The sequence below is a fragment of the Montipora foliosa genome, chromosome 3 (assembly GCF_036669935.1).
Source record: "Montipora foliosa isolate CH-2021 chromosome 3, ASM3666993v2, whole genome shotgun sequence".
Lineage (NCBI taxonomy): Eukaryota > Metazoa > Cnidaria > Anthozoa > Scleractinia > Acroporidae > Montipora > Montipora foliosa.
Window position 1 is genome coordinate 52,933,893 of NC_090871.1, and position 22,679 is coordinate 52,956,571.

Below are 22,679 nucleotides of genomic sequence, written 5' to 3' on the forward strand. Positions count from 1 at the left end.
ACTGCTACGATATCCTAGTCGCCAAGTGGTCGGTGCAGAGATCGTCAAGTCTATCAATGTACTAATTGCTATTGAATGGGAAAAGGAGCATAGTGATTCTCTACCATTGTGCGAACACACTTTTAGTCGCAACTCACATTTGAATAGCAGTGAAAATAAAGGAGGCGGTGAGACGCGAGTAAGCTTGGTAGATTCAGTAGTAGACTTTTTTTTTAAGTCAATAAATCATGTTCCTTAAAACGGCCTCTGTAGATGTAATAATCAAAGAAGCCTGATAAGCGAATTGTTTACTACCGTTTTAAAAGCGTACAGAAACCTCGATATTCCAGCTACAAAGAAAGGAAACAAGGCGGTTGTGCTGTCAGATGCGGTTAGACGGTCCGCTGAAAAACAAATAATTCATAACTCTTTTTCGCCATTTCTGATCAATTCCTATTATAAAACCCAGAAGCTCTAATTGCGTAAGTTAGTTTCAAGTACAACGAGGTAACGAATAACTACTCCTCGTCAACCTACCTCTCAATCGTGCAAAGTTCTCCCAATCTTAATTTCAATGGTAGACATTCGTACGCACTTACTAATCGCTGATCACAACCTCGTTGGGGGACGGAGAAAGCCCTGGGAACGAGGTTGCCCTGATTGCTCCTAGTAACAAAGCTAGTAAGTTAAATTGCTCAAAGATGCTTGATAATCATATTGTGCACGCTGATGACGTCACCAAACAAACGCCTCGCGAAAGAAAATCGCGCAACTTCACCAGCTTGCAACAACGAGGGAAAACCTTCGCAAAAATTGAAACCAGTTGCTTTATAACTTTGTCAACGGGGTAGTTTGAATGTTGTATAAACGGAACTTCCCTCTGCTACACTGCAATGCGCTGTTTATTTTGTTTCGGGCTTCTACGATCTCGCCTCAGATTGGTCAAAAAGCTGACAGTTCAATCCATGGTGTAAATGAACAGTACTTTCGCATTAATTACAAAATTCTCTCGTGTAAAAGAAAGACAAAGGTGTTCTGTTTGATTGGCTGATGTACAACTGCATATCAAAAGGTCATCTGCGTGCATAATGGAGAATATGAAGGGTTACAACCAAAACACCACACGAGAACATAAGATTATCGGGTACAAACGAATACTTATTATATAGACGAGAGTTTCACCGAGAACTAAAACACTCGTACAATCAATTACTACATCCGGGAACCGAGTGGCGTATTTTTTTGGTATGTGACACGAGTGGTCATATTGAGCAACGACGTCAGGATTCGTGCCTTTTATAAACGAGGCGTGACTCTCGCAAGAGCCAGTAAGGGATGGACCATTATTTTTTTGGAGGGGAGGGATGAATATTTTTTCAACACAGACAATTTTTTTTCTGTGTTGGTGTCTGTGCAAACCCTTTTTTTTTCTAGCTGCATCAACCTGCCATAGATTTATTGTAGTTCATATTTGGAACTAATGGACTGAAGCACAAAATACCATTGTTTGAATTAAAGTCTAATAGTTTATTGTTCAGTATTTAACCCTGCCAGTGACTTTCAAACAGTTTTGTCGTGTTGTGACTTCACATTTCGTCAAATTCAGTTCAGTAATATGTATCATGATTAAAATAAACGTATTACTCTCTGTGGGTTTTGCAAACAATTTATGTGGCCTTTTTTTCCTTGCAAACAACTGTTTTCAAGGTTTTCCACCCCTCCTCTTCCTACAAAAAAGTAATGGTCCGTCCCTAACGCCTTTAAAGAGGCCTATTTTGAGGAACTGAACAATATTCAAGCTATCGTTCGGTAATTTGTGTGTTTTAATTAGTTACATTAAAAAAAAATGGATATTGCATGTTTAAAAAAAAATGGAAAAAAGGTATTTGTATCGGAACTGACCAACATTTCTGACTTTACTGCATGCTCGTCAAAAGTAATAAAAGGTTCATGAAAGATAACTGTAAAGCTCAAAATTTCCATAAAAAAACAAGGAAATAAAATAACAATTTGAACTAAGAAAAGTGCTTGCCAAAATATGTCTGCCTTCCGTAAAGAGTGTTAATTCATCCCAAATTCTTCCCGGTTTGATTTTCCCCTGAATTAAAGATGGTTAAGTTAGCTTAAAGTGGCATATTTGGAAACGATATTAGCCCTTAATGTTCAAACACAAGAGATAATCTCTTGTCAAACAAGATGACTCACCCACCCGACTTCCCACCCACCCCCTTCCCCTCGGGTTCTAGAAAGGGTTGACTGCGATCATTTCATAACTACATTTAACATATTCTAGGATCGTTGTGACGAACTAAAGAGAGAACCCATCCTTTAAAACATGCTAAGGCGTACCGAGAATCCAAGAGATGGTGCAAACTGGCTGTCAGTCATCTTCTTCTGGTGGATGAATGACGTGTTGAAACTAGGCAACAAACGACCCCTGACCGAAAACGATTTGTTTCCTCTTCTCGAGGATTATAAAGCTGAAGTTGTCGCGGAGAACGCTGAGAAGTTCTGGTTCAAAGAATTAAAAAGATGTCAATCCGGGGAAAGGAAACCACGTTTGTGGAAAGCAATGGCCAGCCTTATTCCCTGGAAATCAGGTCTTGTGATGATAATTTTGAAAATTGTACAGTCTTTGAGTGTTGTCTTACTACCTCTCTGCCTTTGGCTTGTACTAAAGACATTGAATGATGGACCAAATCTGGACTTGAAGTTTGCTTTCATCTACGTGGCTTTTTTGGGAACGACAAGCGTAATGAAAGCCTTAACGACACATCACTATGACTACCTCACTGAACTCTGGGGATTGAAACTGAAGGTTGCATTAATCGGACTTGTATATAAGAAGGTAAGTTTACTCATTCTATGAATTGGGCCTGATTATATACTGAAATAAGGACGTGGTGTAGGTGACGTTACCTAGATTCATCCACTCTGAACACTTGACCAAAGGCATCATCGTATAAGAGAACCTACATTGGCAGCAACGTGACACTGTTTAGAATTGTCGCTTTTAAAATTGATTCCAAACTTAACGAAAGCGACAAGTCATTAAACCCTTGATTATTGCTTTCGTTGATAAGCTATTTCTAACAGCCTGCAATAAATGAAGGGCTTCATTCACGCCCAAAATAAATTCAGGTGCGTTAAAAAGAGTCTACCGTTTTTAATTTTTTTTCTTTGCTGTTCGATAATCAAATTAGGAAGTCTACTTCCAGGAAATTGTGCTCTTCTACTTCCCACATAATATTACAAGTGCATTTTTTCTTTTTCATAGGTTCTGTCACTAAGTCGTTGTAGCCTGGAGGCCACGTTGTCTGGAAACACTATCAACTTAGTCTCCAATGACGCACAAAAGGTTGAAAAGTTTTTAAACAGTGTTGACTATGTGTTGTCAGCGCCACTAGAAATCGTGATCAGTCTGTTGATTTTGTGGTTCCTGAATGGCTGGAAAGCTCTCGTTGGTGCTTCTTTTCTCATCGCTTTAGTCGCCTTTCAAATTTTAATGGCGAAAAAATCCGCTGAGCTGAGAAAGAGAGCGGCCATTTTTACGGACAAACGGCTCGTAATCATGAATGAAATCATATCTGGAATACGAGCGGTTAAGATGCATGCTTGGGAGTGGAACTTTACAGACATCGTCCGTCACCTCCGCAGGTAATATTTAAGTAATAATCGACCTTTTCCGTGTTTACATAGCCGAAACTAACGAAGGGGAGTTGGGAGAATTCGACCGTCGAGAATTCTCCCAACTCCTTGAGTGTATAGATGAGACTATGTAAACACGGAAAAAAGTTCTCTATTGCTTTTATAAAATATTTCTGAAAAAATAATTTGACAAGTGAAGGAAATTTACGGTCTTTTTACTTCTTGATTGAAACATCTATTCTTGATACGCGCTCTTATTTCCTACCAGCCAATCAAAACGCGCGTCTGACAACACATAACCAAAATTCGTGTGCTGTCACAGCCGTGTTTATATACTCTCATCTAAATGCAACTATTGACCAATGAGAGCGTGCGTACTATCCTAATTATTTTATATATTAGGATTTTAGGTGGTAGTTTACTTCCACCACTGGCTTTCAACAATCGCTGCCTACCAGAAGTATTCATCTGTGACTAAGATGCAACAAAGTGCGGTTGTTTTTACAGTAAAGTCGAGGGGCAGGAGCTTCTGTAGCAGACTCGGTCGTTCTGAGTTCCACGACTCAAAACTAGAAGGCAATATTAAATACCAAAAAAACTTTATTTAAGTAATTCATTCTGTTAGCTTTAATATGATATATAATTTGACCCTATACAAAAAATAGCGGCGTGACATTTCTTTTTCTCCGCAAATACCTCATTTCCCTTTGCCGAGGCCTTAACGCTAACGGGGACTGCATTACTTTAGCTTTAAACCGTGACTCTTTCTCACCGGTTTCGCCAAAGAAAACTACGATATAGCGCCAGTGAATTATAATTGTCAAGCTGCCAACCAAAAATAAAAGCAACCTTAAAAAGTAAATTTTAAAATAGGTGGACTTCTTTTAAGGGGAGTGAATTCTGCTGGGTGCAGGCTGGTGTATAGCTTGCGAACGCAGACGTATTCCCGGCGATCGTTTCTCTCCGCCGAAAAATATCGTCTGCGAAACCGAGCTGCAAAACGATTTCTGTGACTTAAGATTCTTAGCCAATCAGAATTAGGCTCATATATCTCTAGAACCAACAGGCCGGGAACACGCAAAGTACTTGCGCGTTGTCCTCGTGAACACAAGTGAGATTAATGGCGGGCAATATGGAGGATCTTAAAAAGGATTGTGAGATTTTCGGTATCTAAAACTTAAGTAGCAACCAAGGAGGATGCGATCAAGTATGTTGGGGCCTAGAAGAAATGCGATGTTTTCGTCAATTTACGTACACGATTGCTCTTCTGTGAAAAAGATTGTGATTGTTATTTACCCATCACCAATTCTTTTTGGATTGTTTTACGAGAATATCCTACAGTAAGATGTCCTTTTTCTCTGACTCTGAAATAGACAATGCCTTCAAGTTAGCGCCTCCAGTTTCCGCTTTAGGAATCGGTGTTCATGTAATATAATATACATTAACCTGAAACTTCCAAAGGCTTCTTTAACAAGCGCTAGGATCGGTGAAGGGCTAAGGATCCCCAACGCAATCCGGCTTATGCATATTCCCAACCGCGTTCCCAGGGTCTTCTCGGCTTTCAATATGGCGGCGGGTCTTGAGAAGACCCTGGCACACAGTGAACTAAAAAGATCGCTAATTGGTGCTTTTCTCACATGAACTCTGATTGGTTTAATATCGAAAGAAAGATGGCGGCTAGTGAGGAGAGCCAGACGAAGAACAGAATTCGTGTTTAAATCATTTTCAAAATTGTAACTGTTCCGTAAGAAGCAGCTGCAAATTAACAAGCATAACAGTCAAAAATAATTCACCGTTTTTTCACGTTGTACGATGATCTACATCAGGCCTCGATTCCAATTAAAACTACGTTGGCTTTTCACGACCTCTAGCATAGCGATCGCTCTGTAATATAGAAGGATATAATGGTGTTTGAAAGACGTAACGGTAATTAAGTGATTTTATTTCGTCCCGACCTTTACGTTTTGGTTCATTTTGGCGTCTCATAATTGTAATTCCGTGACGCGAGTATTGTTACTGTTGTTCAACGTTTTCACCATGTCAGATTGTGTTACAAATTATAAAATTGTGCAACAGGGTTCATAGATTATTGATGTGGTTGATTTAGCAGTTGTATGTGGTTCTGTTGACTCGTGTGACAGCTGCAATGAAGGCGGGTCTGTTAAATACAGGTCAAGACTAGAGGTCGCTGCCCCAATAATCAACAACTAAGCCAAAAGTTTCCCCGAGACCTGAAACAATATTTTTGTTGAGCGATTAGCGCTAGCAGACACTTTTGGTGTTGTTTATTTGTCTGCAGCACGGTGACATGTACACTCACCTGTGGAAATTGACCTGTGATTTATTTCAATAGACCTGCAGCTGCAGTAATCCATATTCTTTCCTATCTCTTCCACACTCTTCAGCTAGTGCTTGGTGCACAGAGAGATCTAGCTCGGTCGGTTTTCATCATTGCCTTTTACTTTCATTAATAAAAAATATTAATCTCCTCACCCCAAACAAAGTGCATGTCACCTTGTAATTTTCCAAGAGAGTTATTTAAGATCGTGAAGTCCTATCAATAATTATTATTCTTGAAAATAATTATTGTAAGGCTTATCATTATAGTCTTATTGACCTGTCAATTCGCTAATGACTTCAATTTTTGCCTCTTCTGATTTAAAAATATAAATATGTATATTAAACAGTATTCTTTAATTTTGTACACATTACTTTTTTAGCATCACACTCCTGTGAGTTTTCTTGTACTCCAATAATTTAAGTTGAATTATTCGTTTTCAAAACATGCTTTGAAAATATTCTCTAGCATTGCTCAAGTTGTGGCATTTTAATTACTGTCTGAAGATGTGGTACATCGAGTGATTTGGGGGAAGATTGCGGACTGGAAGGGGGATTGGGAAATAAAATTGAAGGTGACAAAGCACAGGAAATTTGCAACTTCACCAGCAACAAGAAGCTATTTCACAAAAAGAAATAGTGTTTTGTTTCTGGAATGGTAAGGGCAGGAGAAAAGATAAAATACTGTAAATTGTGGGTCACTTGGTCGGTCATATATATTTCGCTTCGTCTATTGAAACTCTCAACAAAGAAGGACAAAAATGTGGACGCAAACTCTCTGAACGGTTAGAAGCCTGTCAAGGAATATTAACCATTAAAGAGAAGAACATAATGATCCTTGTCTACAAATACCTAATTTTCCTTCAAATGCCACAGCATAAAATTTCAAATTCCATTTTCTGTGAATCTTCCATTACTTGTGGTACATGTGAACCTAGGTAGTTACCAGTACTAGCTTTAAAATAACTGGTTCCTGGAAAACCCAATTTACTACAGTAACTACAACTTACCAGTGGGAAGATTGTTTACATTACTTATTACCACGAAGAGCGATAGCTTTGGATTTTTCAACAATATATCCCTTTAATGTAACCGAAAATCATTCAGATAGTGAAAACTTCATATTTATGACCCATTTCGTTCACTTTCATGCTTGTCAGCATTATGATTTGCTATACTTCAGGTTCACATGTTCACATGTTTGTTTTTACGTCTCATAGATGTTTAGATGTTCAATTACAAACTCTGTTTTGAATGGCCACTCTACTTCATTGCTTAAATAGTTCACCCTGAAGTCTAAATAGATACAATTCGTTTCTGAGTAAATGAAACGAAACAAAAATGTAGTTTAAGGAATGGAGGCAAATAAAACAAACCGTGCCATTGTCACTGCCTCCAAAACAGAGGAGATTAAAAGCCAGTTTGATAAAACAGCAAAGATCCACCCCTAACCCTGGGCTCATTCGACAAGAACTGCTAAAGATGATGAGACACTTATGTTTAGGACTTGCACAAATTGTGCCCTTTTTTAATTAGGCTCAACAGATTTCATGAGCAGCATTCCAAGACATCACATTGTCTTCACTGGTAGGAGAAGACATGGAAAAGTTCTTTTCATAGCTTGAAAAGTGCAAGAAGCAGATTGCTAATCCTATGGAATAGCATGTTCAACAATGTACATTGGCTTGATTATGTCAACTTTACCACAAAATATATTTACAATAACAAGTTGAAGAATGTGGGTACTAAACATGCTGTGGTTCGCTGTTGGCAATCAGAAGACAATTAAAATACTGATTTTACACTGACATGACAATACTTGCACGTGCAGTCAATAGCTTTGGGTCAATGTATACTGGGGAAAGTCGTTGTCAGAAGGCTCATATACACCGATAAGAAATCAGATAATCATTCAAGTGTATGAAAATTAATGATAATTAGGTTTAATTGATTGAAAGTAAACATGCAATATAAACTATACATTACGAAAGACAGCGAGCACACCTCCGTGACTAAATAGCTAGAACCAAGGCTTTCATTAAACCTTAGCTCACTGGATTTTACGGTAATCAAATGTCTGTGATGTTACGGGTGAAACTGTGTGCAATGGCTGTTTCCAAACTGTTTAAAAATCACAGCCCCGAGAAATAATAGCCGTCTATAAAATTGAATTGGTTTAAAATAACATGAAATGAAAAGAAAAGCAAGATTTCTCTGTCATCTACCGCATTCTCGTTGCTCGTGCATGCATCCATCCGTATTTTTGGTTTCTTACATCAAATTTTACAGCTTTGGGTTCCCCTTCGTACTCCATTTTGTTTGTTGGCAGTTGTCGTACCCAGATTTCTCTCACCTTATTCCTTGCCGCCATTTTGAAAAAATTTGCATATTTGTCCATCCTCGATGGACAAAATTTGATCACGTGATCTGCTGTGTGCCAGGGTCTTCTCAAGACCCGCCGCCATATTGAAAGCCGAGAAGACCCTGGGAACGAGGTTGGCATATTCCGGGGCTTAAACGGCGCTCAGGCCGAATTTACTGGTTGCTCTTCTGGATACTTTTATTACGGCGAAACATTCGAGCAAAAGTCACCAAAACTTAGACATTTCTTCGCCTTCAGTGCGCTGCTTTAATCTTAAGCCGATCTCTTAACTCGAAGAGTAATGTCTCCGTCAAACTGTCTATTAATTTAGTCCTCAATCTCGTCCACTTTACCTACGGCTTTCTTGTATCGTATCGGTCGATAATAGCGTTTCGTGCAGCAGTTAGCCAGCCCACGTAATTTTAATTCTTTGGCGTTATTTACTCATAGTTGATCGTTTCAAAGGTTCGCTAGTGACAACGATAACACGAATTGCACTGAGATCATCCAGGTCTCTGTTCTCTCATGCAAGGTAACTGGCCAAAAAAAAAACAAAAGCAGTTACGTCACAGAAATCGTTTTGCAGCTCGGTTACACAGACGCCGGTCATTCTTCGGGGGAGAGAAACGGCCTCTGGAATTACGTATGCGTTCGCAGGCTAGCTAACAAAAAAAAATGCAAAAGCAGTTACTTCACAGAAATCGTTTTGCAGGTCGGTTTCGCAGGCGCTATTTTACGGGGAAGAGAAACTACCGCCAGAATTACGTCTCTGTTCGCAGGCTAGCTGGTCTGTCATTTGTTATATTTGTTCTAATTAAGTTTATTTTATTTTCTGCAATCTGTTTACAGGAAGGAGATGGCCATAATTCGTTTAAAAGGCTTTATTACGTCAACGTTGCTTGTTCTGCTATTCACAACGGTTCCTATCGCCACCCTGGTCTCAGTAACAACTCTGATATTGACTGAAACCCACTTGTTATCATTTGCAATATTCACACTTCTTCTAGGCTTAACAACATTACAAAGAACATTTTGCTACAACTTGGGTTTAGCGATGCAAATTGCTTCGGATGGTAAGGTAGCCCTCGATAGAATACAGGCGTTTCTGATGGAGAAGGTAAAGTTCGCAGGAATTGGAGAAAACAAAACCCAAAATCAGAATCCTAACGGCAACCTTGCGGGACAGAACTGTAAAATTGAAAAGAAAAATAGAATGGCTGTCCAGTTAGTGAGTTATCTACAAAGAAATGACTATTTAAGCAGAACACAAACGGGTATCGGCGACTCTCCATCGGAGGTGACTCTGGCGTCACCAGGATTAGTCGCCACTAGCTCTGTCTTTAAAGAGCCTTATGTCTCAATTTCAGAAGCGTCCTGTTCTTGGAACCAAGAAGTTTTGAGCAACACATTGAGTGACATTACTCTTAATGTTCGCGATGGTAACCTGTTAGCGATGACGGGTGCGGTTGGAAGTGGAAAATCCTCTCTATTAACAGCTATTCTTGGAGAACTTCCCCTACATAGAAGATCAATTTCATACCACGGAAAGGTGGCCTATGTTTCTCAAATACCTTGGGCATTTTCTGGCACTATACGAGAGAACATTTTGTTTGGATTGGCTTTCAACGAGGAGAAATTCCAACAGATTGTTCACGTTTGCGAGTTGAAGAAAGATTTGGCAAACTTCGCCAATGGCGACCTCACGGAAATTGGGCAGCGAGGTGTTACCCTTAGTGGAGGTCAAAAAGCACGTGTGGGTTTGGCTCGTGCAGTGTATTCAGACGCTGATATTTACCTGCTTGATGATCCATTGAATGCAGTGGATGCTAAAGTAGGAAGACGACTTTTTGAGTGTTGCATACTGGGCCACTTATCAGGTCGTATTCGTTTGCTGGCCACACACCAGTTGCAATATTTGAAAGATGTGGATCGCGTCATTGTGATGGAGAACGGTTCAATCATTCACCAAGGGAAGTACGCTGAAATTCTAGACGTCGACCAGGGAGCGTTTGGGGGAGTAGCAAGATTTCCTGAGCAATGTGAAGATGGACCTGGACTCCCAGAGAAAGTCAGACTACACAAGATTAACGACAATGGGATTACAAAGAAGGAGTTGGAAGGGCCATCGATCCTCTCAATCAATGCATGCAACATGCCTGGAATTGCTCAGCAACAAACAACATGTCTGAAGTTGACTGAACCAGTCCAAGATGACAAAGAGATCATCGACCCGCAGCACGATTTTTCAGAAGGTAAAGATAATGAGGCCCTTGAAGAAGAAGATAACAAAGCTTTCGGATATAATCCGCAAGAGAAGGAAAGAGTTCGCCAGGAATTGTCTGAGCCCTTTGAGAATGGTCCTCGTGTTAACGAAGACGAATGTCGTGATACAGGAATGGTCAAAACGTTAATGAATGAACCTTCCGTCTCGATTGTTGGAGAACAGCCAAACGTTCATCTTAACGAAGCCTTTGTATATGACCTGGATCCACCTATCCATCAGAGCAAAGACATTGGTGTCAATGTCAAAGACGAAATGATTCTGCGGACTACTGGTTCCTTGGCAGTCTCAAACATGAATGATGTGGAAGTGGCTGATCCCGAGGAACGACCAATCCTTGATTTAAAGGAAGACGAAGAAACCAAGAGTGCAGGAACTGTGACCTTCAGATTGTACTGGAACTACTTCAAAGAAGGACTGCCTGTTTCTTGGATAATGCTTCTTGCAGTTGGCCTATTGTTTGCACAAGGTAAAGCTGATACAATAACTTGAGAATACTGAAACGTCTACCTATTTCGGCGACACATGCTGTATTATGAGCACTGAGTAAGGTGAAATTCCCATACACTCTTTTTTTATGAGAACATCTAATTTTGGGCTGAGGCTGAACGTTCTTATTCTTATTTTTTGCGATTTGAGCCTGAAAACGTTTTTAACATGGTTTTTAAAGGGGCACTGTCATGCTAACTTTGCTGTTTTTAGGTCAAAAATGGGTAAAAATCTCAATAAACTAGTACTTTAACTCAGTTGTACAACATATCTGACAACTTATAGACAATATATGGAATATATTTATGGCACAGGGAGTTATTTGTAGCCACCTTGTTGAATGGTTGAACATATAATACGCGCGGATATTTTGCGAGTTGCGAAGTATTTTTCCGAGCCCCGAAGGGGTGAGGAAGAATACGAGACGTCGCAGTTTTTTTACGTTTTAACCATTCCCATCCTCTCCATTCTTGGCTGCAAACAACAAAGATGATAGCTTCAATGCAGTTTAGTGGTTATTTGCAACAAAACTACAGCATTATGTTTTAGTCCTTATTGATGCAAAGACGTCTTTAAGTGTTTTGAAGTTTCAAATAACGTGATTCTACCTCTTTAAAGTCGTGTGGTAAACTAAGTTCGGCTACAACCTGAATAAAACCACTGACATTGTTAACGTGAAAATATGCCCTTAAGTATCTATTTTTAAATAGATACTTAAGGGCGTTTTTTAACTTGAAAAGTTAATTGTCCTGTTCGATTACAGTTTTAATTTCTTTTTCCTTTATTTATAACTGATTCTTGCCCTTGGTATGTACTTATTATGTTCGTAAAATTATGATTAATCTCAGCCTGAACTTTGTTTTAAAAACGTTTCTTATAACGGGCAAAAACAGTGTATTATGTTTGAAAGAATGTATTGCTTGGACAATCGTGAGACACTAGCATAGCGAACAGAACTTGATTTTTTTCGGTTGGTTTTGATACAGTATATAGAAAAGGGACGGAATTAACTGTCGGAAAGAGATTTCGAAGTACATTAAAAGTCTTCAGCCAAAGCTGTACGGTGTGTTTCGCTTGTATCCTAGAAATAAGTATTGACTGAGGATGAAAGTACACTACATGATTGAATGTCAGCTAGCAAGGTTGTGTTTGCAAGAAAGGTATTCCACTTCAGGTAATCTGAAAGGGTTCTTAGCATCTTTTGCTTGTATAATGGAAAACATAATTCCCTCAACATATTTCGGAACAGATAGACTGTGTCGTTCACAAATCCACATGACTGTCATCTGTGCACTCTCTCTCGCATTAAAATGAATGACCACCAGGGTGCCGTGCGCCATTTAATTGCTAATAATTGACACTTCCATTGACTTTTTTCCAATTGTACTAATGATGTGAATACCGTTCAGTTTGCCTCCTAGCTCCAAATTGGTGGTTGTCCAGAATGGCCGAGATGTCACAGGACCAACAGAAAGCGACGAACACTCATATCATTCATGGTAGTTTAGTGGCAGTGCCCATTGTTGTCATGACAATGTCGTCTTTCTCCTTTTACTACCTCCTCCTCAAAGCTGCTGAAAACCTTTACAGTAAAATGACGGTAGCGACTATCAAGGCACCTGTAAAGTTCTTTGATTCGACCCCAGCTGGGCGTATCCTGAATCGGTTTTCCAAAGATATTGGTCCTATGGATGACGTCTTGCCACCGTTATTCCTTCAAGCTCTTGTATTCTGCATCTTCTCCCTCAGCGCTATTTTGGTTCCTGCTGCAACAAACTACTGGCTCTTCTTGGCCCTTGTACCAACAATTGGAATATTTGTTTACTTCGCCCGTTATTATCTGAGGTCCTCCAGAGAGCTGAAGAGAATTGAAGCGATCAAATGCAGCCCTGTATACTCACACGTCACGGACACAATAAATGGCCTGGAAATAGTGCACACTTTAAACATGAGCAAAGCCTTTGTGGACAGACTGAAAAGGTTAGTCCTCAATAAACCGTTTATTTTATTTAAGAGTGTACAGGCAACGAAATACATGACTACCAACAAGGAGTTCCCCAGACAGAGCCAGGAACTCGTTGTCTGAGGGCTCGTTGAAAACAATTTGTCAACTTGACAGGCTGACACAAGGCTAATTCTACTGTCTGACAAGCTAAGAATGATTACTGCAAATATTCGCAATCAAACAAATCGTGTTATCTCGTGATTTGCTCATTCTCAGATTCAACCCTCGGGAATCAAAGTTAAACATTCCATGTAGGGTCTGGATAGAGTTCGTTGTCAGTTATCAGTTAAACTTGAGTAAACTCTCGTGCCTTTTGCTAATCCTTTCGACCTGAGATTGAGACCCCACCCAAAATGAAGGAAAAGATCCTGGAAAGGAAGTTGATCGCTGATTTAACTTTTAATTTCTTCTGACAAACAACTGCCTAACGTTCAAACCATAAACAAGGTCTGCGATAATACCTAAACAAGAAATTACTCGAAGATGAGAGAGGCAAATGTATTATCTATTTGCGATATTCAATACACTTGACCAAATTTTAGAAAAGTATGACTCCTTCCCCGACCTATTTTCCCGGATTACGTAAACAGCGACCCAAATATGCATGTCACGTGTTTAAGGTTGGCCTTCCTGTCATTAAAAATCGTATCGGCCATCACTATTGATTTCTCTGGCACAGCCCTGTTTACCAGTGACCTTCTTAAATTTGTAATTCTCTCTCTAGGTATCAGGACGAGAACACAAGCATTTTTCATGGTAGTGTCTTCTAATCGTTGGTTGAGTGTACGCCTTGATCTGCTATCTAGTATGTTTACCACGATTGTTGCCGTAGCTGCCATTTTGGTTTTAGAAAATCCTGGTCAGTAAGTTAGTCCGAACCCAAACTGACACACATCCGTTTATAGAGAAACTTCTGAAGTCATTTTTCCTGAATTATTATTTTTTTTTTCATTTGTTTATTTGCTTCCATGAGTATCATTTTATTCGCTGATCATAAGCACGAGGCTTTATCCCTTTGTTTTCCCTGCTGAAGCAGTTTACTACAGAAAACAGGACCGGATTCAGGCGTTAGTGTTTCCGTACAAGTTGAACTGGAAATTAAAAGTAGTTGCTGCCGCAGTGAGTGAGCCTGAAACGAACGAGGCAGCTCTCTAATCGGGAGAAGAACACATTTTTCTTCGAAACACAAGGGATTGTGGTCAATGGCGCGACGAATTGTGGCTATGCGCGAATGGAGGAATTAAGATGCGCAGTATGATCTTCCGTTTAGCTACTCTACAATTAGTTTACACTGTCACGCAATAAAAAAGTTAAGTCGACATCGTTCAATGAAAACGGTCAAGAATTTGACATTTTGTAGGAAACAAATCTTTTAACCAGCTCTCCAATTCTCAGGTCTGTGCGATACATCTTTTCTGAGTTATTTGACGAAGCGTTTCACGCAACTTTTTATAGAGTTTTGTATGGAGACGCCATCTGGTCTGCCAATATGGTGGCCGGTATCTGGAATTCACTTTGTGATGAAATCGTTTACTTCTCGCTCAAGAGATAAAATGCATGTGTATGAATACATCTCCGAATGTACTTGAAAGGCTCAAACTGCTGAGATCCATAGGGATAGACTTCATTTTTTTCAACCAAATAGCTCATATCGTGGTGTCACGCAAGGTGACAATTTGGAAATTCAAAATGCTGTTTACTTTAGATACGAAAGACGACACGGAACTGGAATCTTGAAAAAGCTTTTCATCTAGGTCATCTTTAACCTCCTTTACATAAAAATTCAGAAGATCGTGCGATGTTTTTTTTTTTTAGAATACGGGGAAAACCGTCTATTGTTTTCTTTCTTCTCTCGAGTGGGGTCCATAAGGAGGTCCAGTTGGGGGACCATTTGGAGGTCTACGTTTTGTACCGTCCCTGCTCGAGACCTATAAAAATATCCCTTCAATTCCACGTAGGAACTGCCTTTAAATTACCGCAAGCATAAGTGAACATCTCCCTTCCCCTCGCCAGCATTTCTATCATTTAGGTAGACTAGTTTTAAAGTTACTTAAAAGTGCTCAGTGGGAAATCTCCAAGTAAACAGAGCACTCAAAATTACTTTACTTGAATTCCCTAATCCTCCCGTGTCTCTCGTGTCTCACACAGACTGCATTTGACGTTTGAGTCGTCCTGGCGATTTATAAGTCGTCTTAAGTGGTTGAGAAAGTATAAGGATTGAAGAGTAGTTTTGGACGTGTTGTAAGTCCTCTTTTAAGCCGTCTTTTTCTACATCAAACGTTTTGGAGGGATGTCCTATCGTAGGAAACTCCAACTAAAGAGAGCGCTTAGAATAGGTCAGTTCCGAGTTCATGTCTGCCTTCTCTTCAAAGAGATTTTAAGTGCGAAGTTTTCTCATGAAAATTAGTTTTCATTCCTATGTAAAGTACAACTAATTACCATCACAAAAACTTCGCAATTACACTCATTTCGAAGAGGAGGTTGACACGAACTCTGAACTCTGTTACTTCACTGCCTATTTCCTTATTTCGAGTAGGCCTCTTGTCTCTCGCACAGACTGCATTTGAGATCAGTTTGAGCAGGGGGATGGTATGATCTGAGGTACATCCATAAAGAAACATAACTGAGAAAACCTGGAAACGAAAGCAAAAAGCCAAATATGGCGTCACGGTTATTACTGGACATGACGTGTAATGATTAGTTAGTGATTTTATCCCAGTAGCAGTTCCTTATTGTTTTTGTTTTTTTTTTCTTAGCCTTGGCCGGACTCGCTCTGACGTACGCACTGCAAACACTGGATGTGACTCAATATGGTGTTCGATCAGCATCAGAGGTAGAAAACTTCATGACGTCAGTCGAACGAGTAATATCGTATACTAAAATCAATTCCGAGCCCGGCTACAGCGCTGAGGACCGTCCACCAGAGTCCTGGCCCAAGGTAGGAACCCTAACCATAGAAGATCTTTCTTTGGTTTACTTTGAAGGAGGACCTCGCGTCTTAAAGGATATCAACTTTCGTGTCTCTTCTAAGGAGAAGGTGGGAGTTGTGGGTCGCACAGGTGCTGGAAAGTCGTCTCTGGTATCGGCGTTGTTTCGCATGCCAGATCCTCTGGGAAAGGTGCGTTAATGGTCAAGAAGAGTGATATTTAATGGTTTTAAACAGCTTTCAGAGACGTAACTCCTTATACAATCAGTTTGGGCTCATAGCCGTCGTTATATCCTAATTTGTAAAGCTACAATTGTAGGACTGCAAAATGTTAATAACACTGATTGTGCGCAAGCACTATTATACCCGAACCATGGTCATTGAAACGGATCAGGGATGGCGCAGTGGTGAGAATACTCGCCAATGAGCTCGCAGCCCGGGTTCCATTCCTAGACTTGGCGTCACATGTGTGTTGACGGTTGTTTTCCGGCCTCTCCTCAAAAGATAACCTACGATTTGATTTGATTTCTGTATGGTGTCCTCGATTAGTACCCAGCGCTAAAAACAGTTGACACTAAATAAAGTTTATTATCATTGATCCAACATTAGTCAGTCGCAAAACCAGGCAACTAAATGAAACGCTGTTCAAAAAGCACAGTCTCTCTCGGTTAGATACACAAGTCTCCCTGCCCCTTCCAAAGAGCTTCTTAGCAAATGTTGAGAATTTAGGACCTCCTATCATCTATAATCTAGTAAATCTACAATTGCGGCGCGAAAGCCGCTTAGCTTTATAGGGACAATAGAATACTTAATTAAGAAACTTTGATTGGCTTACATTTTAGGTGATTATCGACAGCGTGGATATTGGATCTATCAGTCTCCAAGAGGCTAGAAGGTCCATGGCTGTTATAACCCAGGATCCGGTACTTTTTGGAGGTACCTTAAAAAGGAACATAGATCCATTCTCAAAATATTCGGATCAAGACGTTTGGACCGCTCTGGAGGAAGTGCAGTTGAAGATGCTTGTTCAGGATCTCCCAGGACAGCTCGAATTCAAACTGAAAGAATCTGGAACAAACTTGAGCGTTGGTGAGAGGCAGCTGGTGTGCTTGGCTCGTGCACTGGTGCAGAAGAGCAAGATCATCATCATGGATGAAGCCACCGCTAATGTGGATTTCAAGACTGATCGCCTGATCCAAGGAGTCATTCGTGACAAATTTAAGGATTCGACGGTGCTGACCATTGCTCATCGGCTGAACACCATCATGGACTATGACAGGGTGCTGGTGCTTGACGGTGGACGAGTGGTGGAGTTCGACAAACCTGAAGAGTTGATAAGAAAAGGTGGACTGTTTGCTGTAATGATCAGAAGCCAGACACAAAGGGAAAGACTAACAATGACGGACATGAAGAATGACTCAGCTCCTGTATATCAAACTCTTTCTAAATAGATAAAGTGTTTATTTATACTGTTTAAAAACACACGCGAAATGCTAGAAAGGCAAAGAGGGCATGGGACAAAACATAAATTTAATAGCTTTTAATTTAAACCGACATTTGTGACTGTCAACTCCTTCAACCCCATTACAAACAGTAATGAAGCACCTTTCGTAACCTACTATTGTTTGGTACTGTAAGCAGCTACTTTTGTTTTTAGGGAGTTTTCCTTTTGTCAGAACTGGCCCACCAGAGCTGTCATTTTGCAAACAAAATGCAACAATTTGCAAATTTGCATGATAATCTCTCGCATTCGTCTGGGAGAGTATGTATCGGCCTTGAAGAGAGTTAATTTGAAGGCGTTGTAGAGTTAGCCCTTTCAAATGCTTGGTCTGTCCGATCAGTCCTGTCAAATGGAAAGCGCCCGAAAGCTAAATCATTGTCTCAGTTGTGTGGTCTTTTGTTTTTAGCTTGGGTCTCGAGCCAGTCACATTATACTTTACAAGAGCTGCTACATGACTCATCAAGAAGATTTAATTATGAGTGAACCCGTTGCCTGAAAGGCTCAGAAATTGTCGTTTTTTGTGAAGGTGTGGTATAGATGTTGGCGGTCAAAGCACGTCTCAGGTTGAATCCATTTTTATCGAGGTTAAATTGGTCATCCTCGTTTTACCTTGGTTAAAATGTGCACTCTACCTAATTTAAAGCGGCTATCAACCCCCCAGAAGGATTGAAAACACCTATACTTTCAAGCTCTGCCCTATGCATCTCAACACGTCTTCTTAGTAATGTTTCGTATCATCTCGTCGCTCTCTTCATTCATACACTTATCCATGCAGTCTCAAAATTACAACATAGTAATGGAACAAAGAATTTTACTATGCAGCTGCCGGTAATCGAACTCGGATCCTCCAGAGGTAAGGTCCTGTGTTTCCACCACTACACCACAATGACGAACATACTCAACCCAACACAGTTCTTTTCATTATTTGCTTTTATGTAATAAATCAGTTGATATCCATGTAGTAATAACCAAAACTAATTTTAACCTGACCTTAATTTTCCTCTAGGCTTAATTAAAATTAGGCTCCGAAAAATGTTTCTTCAATTCATCGGAGAGAGTCTTCATTTTTTTAAAGGTCACAGGCCGCAGGTCACAGGTCATTGTTTTACCAATACAGAAAGTATCCTATGCATGCACAAAAGCCTAATTAGGCCTAAGATTGGCTTTTTTGAATATTTAGAATACTTTTTGTATTGGTAAATCAATAACTTGTGTCCTGTAAAAAATACCACCCCTTATACATTAGTATCGGTGCTCCGCGCGCGCCGAAGACGCGCACGCGCGGAGCACCATTGTTAAGTAAAAATGGTAATCCAGCGATGCGAGAAATCTTGGTTTTATAGCTATGACGTCATCGACCGTCCGTCCGTACGTCCACCCCTCCATATGAGCCAATGTGACCAGTATCATGCTAGTTTACAGCATACATCATTATCATTATCGTTATCGTTATCTTCTTCTTCTTCTTCTTATTGTTATTATTATCATTATTATTATTATTATTATTATTATTATTATTATTATTATTATTATTATTATTTTAATCAAAAAGATAGACGATACAAGGCTAGCACACGGGTCGACATCGTCGAGATTTCATTGTCAAGTGAAAGAATAAATTATAAGCCGCATATAAGCACAAAAATTGTTGAATAAATTAAATCAAGAAATGGTTCGGTGACTCTTAAGTGACAGTCACGATTGTTTTACTATACGGATCAATGAAGATCACGTAAATAGTTTTGCTTTAACCGAGTCAGTTTGTGTGTTGAGTGATGGAGATTTTTCTTTGATGAACATCATCTCATATATGAGAGAGTCAAACTTTGTTTTGCATTTTTTTCAGAATAGTGAAGCTTTGATCCGGGATTTTGTATTGTAAACCATGTTCTTCCCATCGATGTTCGCCAATCGCAGAATATTGATGTTCTTTTTTACGCTGGTGAAGGTGGCGCGCAGTGTAACCAACATAGTCCGCATCGCACGAACCACAGGGTTTTCGACAGTTTTGTAAAATAGCGGACATATTTTTGAAAGCACCGGATGTGGCGCCGCAAGGTGCGAGCTACCTTGAGGTGTGTAAGGGCATACTCCCACCGGAAATTTTTAAAATAAAACACTCAGAAAGGCTGTTACCAGTGTTTCTGCACCCCCAAGATTCAGTTCCCCAGTCTATAGTTCAATCAAATTCTCCTTAAAAAGTAAGTAAAAAAAGATAACAATAAAAAGTGAAGCAAACCCCTCGAATATTGGCATCAAAGTACCGGACGTAGAATGGGAAACCACCGGACGAAACGTCCGGCCTCAAACAAAAACGCTGGAACCACATTTATATTAATATACAACAAGTTATATTCTATATACAAGGCTAAAAGTTAAAAAATTAAAATATTCAAACCAAACGTTTTCGACTGTTTGCCATCATCAGGGTTAAAATGGGTGACCGTCCGCGCGTACATTTATATCTTATGTAATTCCCAAGGGGAAGTCATTTCTTACGTCTCCAAACTTTTCCCTTTGGGAATTACATAAGATATAAATGTACGCGCGGACGGTCACCCATTTTAACCCTGATGATGGTAAGCAGCCGGAAACGTTTGGTTTGAATATTTTAATTTTTTAACTTTTAGCCTTGTATATAAAATATATTTTACTAAGCGAACATTATGGACATCATTTTACCCCAAGGCATCGCTTTTTCATATCAAAAATTGAAGTACCTGGAATCTAAACTTCAAAGGACCGCTGCTAGTATTGGATTTGTTCAGAAAGCACTGTGGAACCGCTGCACACCAACCTTTGCCATGGTGAATGGAAATTTCGCATCGGAGGATCATCGTTACGCCTCCGTGAAGAGCATCCTTAAAGCGACACCTCCAAGAACATACCCTCAAACTTCGCCGTGTCAATGCTGACCTCTCGATCTTGCGGACAGCTGTTGTATCCAAACACGGAACAGGACCCTTTAAACTCATACATCGCTTGGTATCTAAATCCCTTCGTCAGGAGCGTTTTGATTCTCTTTGTACCCAGAACAAAAAGCTTTCAAAACTTCTGAAAAGTAAACATGAGCCGAAGCACTTTTCAGTACCTATTATTAACCTCTCGGGCCAAGTTATCGCTGATGCTACCTTACATTATTTACGTTATGGACTTAACCACAGTTTCATCGACAAGAATCGGCACGTGAAACTTAACCTCCTGTCGGAGTTTGAACTTCTCCTTAACCAAGTTAGCTCAAGCATTCCTGTTTGCCAACATGAAGATTTCAAACATTTCCTCCGTGTTCATTCTGACCTCTTCCACCCAAACATTTTCAGCACTTCTGACTACACTTACAAAGTCTTACATAAACTAGCATCAGATAACGACATGGTGGTCCTCTCTGGCGATAAAGATTCATCTGTCGTCATTATGCAACGCGCCGACTACGTCAACAAACTTGAAACTATGATCGAAGAAGGCATCACTAACGGGAAATACATGGTGACTGAGGACAACACACTAAAAGACCTCAAATATTTTCAAGATTTTCTGACCCGAAACTTCAAGTCATCTCTGCCACTGAATAAGGTCAAACCGACATCAAACCAGCCGGCTTTCCTATATGGGACTGCCAAAACCCACAAATTCAAGAACTATGAGCAAATAACGAAGGATAATCTGAAACTCCGACCGATTGTCAGCACTTGTGGAACCTTTTATTACGAAACCGAAGTTCCTAGCCTCTTACCTATTTCCTCTCTCTGAGAATGGATACAGCATCAAAAGTACCACCGATTTCGCTGAGCGTCTAAGTAACAGAACTGTTGATGATGATGATGAAGTATTGGTCTCATATGATGTGTCCTCTCTCTTTACTGAAGTTCCGCTTGGTGAAACCATTGACCACATCATTCATGAAATTTACACCTACAACAAGCTACCACAACTCAGCTCAAAGTTACTCTTCAGACGCCTGCTCTGCAATGTCACCAAGAACACAGTTTTCAGTTTTAATGGCAAGCTATATAAACAAATCGATGGATGCGGCATGGGCAACCCACTATCTCCAGTCCTTGCAAACATTTTCATGGCTAAATTAGAAGCTGACGTAATCCGACCTTTAGACCCGCCATTTTATGATCGGTATGTTGATGATTGTTTCTCTAAGAAGAAAAAGAACGAGCCTGATGCTCTATTCGAAAGACTAAATCGCTACCACCCTAACATTGTTTTCACTGTCGAAGAAAACCCCGACCATTTTCTCGATACTGCCTTTAGTTATACCAACAAGTTCAATTGCAGCGTCTTCAAGAAACCGGGGAAACTACCAACATATTGGTAATCTGAGGTCCCTACCAAGTTGGAAAAGGAATTGCATCACTAGCGCACTCCACAGAGCCAAACGCATCTCTACCGATTTTGACAAGGACATAAAAGCTCTAAAAACTTCTTTCATCAATGAAGGTTATCCGAAACGTTTTATTTCGCATACAATCAACAACTTTCTAAACGACTCGCCCCAAGATGACAACATCATTCCGAATTTTCTCTTCGAAGAACGAAAGAAAGTTTTCATCAAGCTCCCTTTTTGCGGTAAAAACGAAAAACTCAGTGAGACGTTTATTGAAAAACTCAACAAGTTCACTAATTTCAATTTTATTTTTATAATCCTGTGGCAAACAAGGCAAATCAAAACCCTCTTTAACAACAAAGACAAAAACACTCACAGATCCAAAGTTGTTTACAAAGGTGATTGTTCTTGTGGCGTTCATAACATTGGCGAGACTGTACGAAACCTAGCAGTACGAATTGCGGAGCATTCAAATCCTGCTCACACTTCTGAACCTGCAAAACACCTGCGGGAAAACCCATCACTTGCTTTCACTTGGCGTGTTCTCTCCTCGGCACAGACTTTTCACAAGCGTAGGATCGTCGAGGGGGCTAATGATCCAACAATTCCGCCCCAGTTTGAACAAACAAGTCATTTCTTATGTCTCCAAACTTTGCCCTTTGCGAATTACATAAGATATAAATGTACGCGCGGACGGTCACCCATTTTAACCCTGATGATGGCAAGCAGCCGAAAACGTTTTAACTTTATCCTTGTATATAGAATATATTTTACTAAGCGAACATTATGGACATACAACAAGTTGTTGGTTGATT

At 40.0% G+C, this 22,679-nt stretch overlaps 1 protein-coding gene and 1 pseudogene across 1 annotated transcript; both read left to right on the forward strand.

Moving 5' to 3' along the window:
- The window catches only part of LOC137997653 (ATP-binding cassette sub-family C member 4-like), a 36,805-nt pseudogene extending 17,137 nt beyond the window's left edge, over positions 1-19,668 (forward strand).
- Positions 19,669-20,900: 1,232 nt separating this feature from the next.
- LOC137996107 (uncharacterized) lies at positions 20,901-21,855 on the forward strand. The gene is made up of 2 exons (XM_068841537.1): positions 20,901-21,101; positions 21,280-21,855. The coding sequence occupies exons 1-2, from the start codon at positions 20,901-20,903 to the stop codon at positions 21,853-21,855; spliced, it is 777 nt and encodes a 258-aa protein (XP_068697638.1).
- The last annotated feature ends 824 nt before the right edge of the window (positions 21,856-22,679 follow it).

Coding starts and splice junctions, on each gene's coding strand:
- LOC137996107 (XM_068841537.1), top strand. CDS start 20,901: ATGGTGGTCCTCTCTGGCGATAAAGATTCATCTGTCGTCATTATGCAA. Junction 21,102..21,279: donor CATCTCTGCCACTGAATAAG/GTCAAACCGACA, acceptor CCTCTCTCTGAG/AATGGATACAGCATCAAAAG.